At 38.6% G+C, this 4,159-nt stretch overlaps 1 protein-coding gene across 1 annotated transcript in view; it reads left to right on the top strand.

Moving 5' to 3' along the window:
- Nucleotides 1-4,159, top strand: part of ARFGEF2 (ADP ribosylation factor guanine nucleotide exchange factor 2) — a 125,907-nt gene that overhangs the window by 105,695 nt on the left and 16,053 nt on the right. Inside the window, exons 36-37 of the mRNA XM_007938332.2 lie at nucleotides 214-382; nucleotides 2,179-2,317. Coding sequence (XP_007936523.1) covers nucleotides 214-382; nucleotides 2,179-2,317 — 308 coding nt within the window. The remainder of the gene's footprint in view (nucleotides 1-213; nucleotides 383-2,178; nucleotides 2,318-4,159) is intronic.

The following is a 4,159-nucleotide window of genomic DNA, read 5'->3' as shown; positions in this document are numbered from 1 at the left end:
AGCAATCAGGAGCTCCTCAGTTGCTCATAGCAAATCCCACCTTGGAGTTTACAAAGACTTATGGGTAGAAAAGCCACACAAAGTAATTTACTACACTGCAGAGACTCAAGACTGTCTTCATCTGATATCACAGTGTCTTGGGAAGGCTTTCTTGCTGATGTTCCAAAGCCATTCCATTATGTTCATTTAGCTCTCCTCCGTTCCTTCCTCTAGCAAGATACGCTGGATGCAGAGATCCACATAGAGACAGAGGACCAGGGCATGTACAAGTACATGTCATCGCAGCACCTGTTCAAGCTGCTGGACTGTTTACAGGAGTCCCATTCATTCTCAAAGGCCTTCAACTCCAATTATGAGCAGCGGACCGTCCTATGGCGAGCAGGTAAAGCCACATAGCAAATAGGGCAAATGGCTACACTGTCAATGGTGCTGAAACATTAGAACCTTTGAGAAGTGTCTGATATTTTAAAACATAGCTGGAGTCATTTGTGGAGTATTTTCATGCTTGAGAGGGAAGGAAGGAAAGTGCTTTCTAGGTTTTATCCCTGCACCAGGATCACTGCGTGGTACCTGATAGACTCTCAGAATTTGATGAAACCACAAACTGAATGTTGAAGACTTGAATTGATCTAGTAAATCAAAAAATTCTACGTCAAATTAAATTGTGTAGCAAAGTATAACATAAAAAATGTGGTAGGCTAGGGAGAACTGAAAACATTCAGACAATTCCTAAGGCTTTTAGGGATTCCACGATTCCATGTTTCTTCTCTTCCTTCTCCAAAAATAAATGCATAAATCCTGGTGGTGAGTCCAATATTTCAAATCAAGTTTCACATCATATTTATATGCTTTGAAAATATATGTGATTCTACATCTGCAAGGATCACTAGAAGAAATGGAGTATTTTTTATATGAAGAGATTGAATCTCATGTTGATTCCTCAAGACCTCTTAAAATTCCAAATTCAAATCGTTCAAGAGGTATATTCCCTAAGCCTAAAAGTAAAGGCTGCCAGGGAAGGATGAGGCAGCCTGCTTCCATAAAGATTTATAGCCTTGGGAACCCTATGGTGCAGTTCTACTCTGTCCTGTAGGGTCACTATGAGTTGGAATTGACTTGATGGCAGTGGGCTTGGTTTTGGTTTTAGATGAGAGTAAAGGAGAAGGGTTGTATTCCTGCTGCACATGTATCCACAGTAACTGTAATAGCTGTAATGTGACTTTGCTTTTCAGTACCGTTTATTTATCTGTTTTTGAGTTTGACCCACTCAGCTGCCTCTTATTTATTTATTTTTAAAAAATTATATCTAACTTCCATTCCAACAATACAGATTTTTGGGCATTAGGTAACATCGTTATCAGCTATAAAAATATTTAAATTATAGTAGTGAATGTGACATTACACCACCAAGTCACCAAAATTGCTCACTCACTTTCCAAGGCCCCTGAAGCAACAGCAAGGTTCCATGGTACTGGCAGTAATTGCTGATTATCAGCAGTGCTGCATGTCCCAAAAGCAGAAATACAGTTTACAGCTCACTTGGTCTCCAGCTTAACATTATACTTTTCCTCTGAGTGTGTGTTGTGTGTGTGAATGTATGTATGTATATGTATCCTTTTTTTTGTCTTTTCTGTAGCAGTGAGGGGAGTGAGATTCTCATTATTTTGAATTTTGCAAAAAAAAAAAAAAGTTTTATTAATGTTTTTCTATTGTTACCATTACTTCATTTTCTCTCCAAATTACTAATTTAACCCGCAGTTTTTTAAAATGTCATTTTCCCCCATGGCTTTAAAATATGCAGATGTTTTATATCGTTGCCTTTAATAAGGTTTCACTTTAAAAAAAAAAAAAGAAGAAGAGGAAGATGATTTTGAAAGTGACTGGCTCACACATCTCTCTGGCAGATCATGTGTTTTGTTTAACATAGTATGTTCTTATGATCTATTGTGTACTTTGTGAAAAAAATATCTTGAAACTTAGAAACATGCTGGAATTCTTAAGAACACTTGAGAAGATGAAGCTGATGGTGTTACCCTTCACACAGAGCTTTCCATTTCAGGTAGTTGAGCACTATAAAGTATAGGAGGTGTTTAAGTGTTTCCTAAAGGTTCCCTCCCACATTACTCCTTCCCATAATCCTAGAAATTAGCACTACTCACACGACTATCTGATCTCCAGGTTTTAAGGGCAAGTCTAAACCCAATCTTCTCAAACAAGAAACCAGCAGCCTGGCCTGCTGTTTGAGGATCCTGTTTCGAATGTATGTCGATGAGAACCGCAGGGATTCCTGGGAAGAAATACAACAGCGACTTTTAACGTAAGAAGATTGGTTTCCAATTAAATTTCTTCTTTGTACTATATAAAATACATCACAACACTGTGAATGGAAAAGCAGAAGGAAAACACCTACGCACTAACCCTCATGGCTCTTTTCTGTTTTCTTTTTACCTTTCATTTGGCGAGTGGGACCTCCTTTGTTTCTGCCCTAAGTCCTCTTTAGGCACAGAAACATGGGCAGTGAAAAGCGCTCCACACTCGAGAGTCAACAGGCCTGGAGTGAAGTGTGTCGGATGCCCCATAGCCTGGAGCCAGTCACTTCCCTCCTGGGACTCTTTAGCGCTCCTCTCAGCTCTAGCATCCCATCATTCCTTTTTCCCAAGAGGAATGTATTAGAATTATATGGCTACCAGGAATAGTACTTCACTTATAGGGAGACAGTAGGATGCCATCGAGAGAGCCCCAGTCAGAAAAGCATATCTTTGCCAGTAGATGCTGATGTCTGGGCTAGATGCCAAGGTCTCATTTAAGATTTAAAAACAGTCACATGCAGTGCTGGCAACTGTAGAAGACAAACAGTGTTGTCCCTACACTGCTGGTGCAAGTGACATTGACATGATCTTGCTGGAAAGCCGGTGGCATATATTAGGAGCTTAAAATGTTCATTCTTTTTCACTCAGTAATTCCACTATTATGGAATCTTTTTTAGAAATAGGAACCAGAATTCCCACACAGAATGCTCATTGCCAACTGACGTAAAGAAAAAATTAGATACAAATAACTAACTTGTGGTCTATGATGGAGTATTATGCAGCCATTAAAAATTAAAATTTTTCCTTCATATGGGAATATGCTCATCTGACCAAAAAAAAAAAAAAAAAAAAGTGCCAAATTTATGTATATGTATACCTGTGATTTTCAACAATTTAAAAATCATAGCTTGAGAACTAGGGACAAAAAAAATGCCAAAATATTGTCATGTGCCCCTTAGGATGACAGAATTGTGGCTATTTTTTATCTCCTTTATAATTTTATGCACTTTCCAGTTGCCTTAGAATGGAAATATATAATCAGGGGAAAAAAAATTAATTAATTGGACACTAGTGGCCCATCTCAACTTAAACCCATCCCAGAAAGGATTAGCCACATGGTGCCATAAAGTTTCCCTAAAGGAAATACGTGAAGGTTGCTTTTAGCATAAAATATTTTTGATGTTCTTTTTTAATTTATGTGGATATTATTTTGAAAGTAGCGTAGTGCCTAAGGCACTTGACTGCTAACCAGAAAGCTGGCGGTTCAAACCCACCAGCCACTCCTCGGAAGGAAGGTTGGGCAATCCTACTTCTGTAGTTATACTGCCTCAGAAACCCAAGGAGGGGTTGCTATGAGTGGGGGCCGACTCAGTGGCACATAACAACAACAATAATGTTAAGTAAAAAAGAAACACAGAGTTCTAAGTGTACTATGATTAAAACTTGTAAACTTACATCTGCATGCTGGTCAGGTTAAATGGTAGGATTATGGGCAATATTTTTCTCTTTTTTTATTTAGCATTTTATTGTGTTTTGGAAGAAAGTTGGCACAGCAAATGAGGTTCCCCTTCAGTAATTTTTATACAGATTGCTCTGTGCCATTGCTCACAGTTTTCACAATGTGTCAGCACTCTCACGATTTCCATTCTGCTTGTTCTGTTACCGTTGATCCAGCTTCCCTTCCCCCTTTGCCTCTCTCCTTGGTTTTTGGGTATATTTCCGTTTCATCTCATATAGTTCATTGTTTGAGAGACCATATTGTTCCTGACTGATACTGTTTATTTTGTAAGCCAATTAATTATTTGGCTAAAGGGTGACCTGCAGAGATAGCTTCAATTCCATATTCAAAG

Source organism: Orycteropus afer, unplaced genomic scaffold (assembly GCF_000298275.1).
Source record: "Orycteropus afer afer isolate SDZICR_OR568_19922 unplaced genomic scaffold, OryAfe1.0 scaffold00049, whole genome shotgun sequence".
NCBI classification, from domain to species: Eukaryota; Metazoa; Chordata; class Mammalia; order Tubulidentata; family Orycteropodidae; genus Orycteropus; species Orycteropus afer.
The sequence above is the reverse complement of the archived record's forward strand: the minus strand, read 5'-3'. Positions and strand labels throughout refer to the sequence as shown.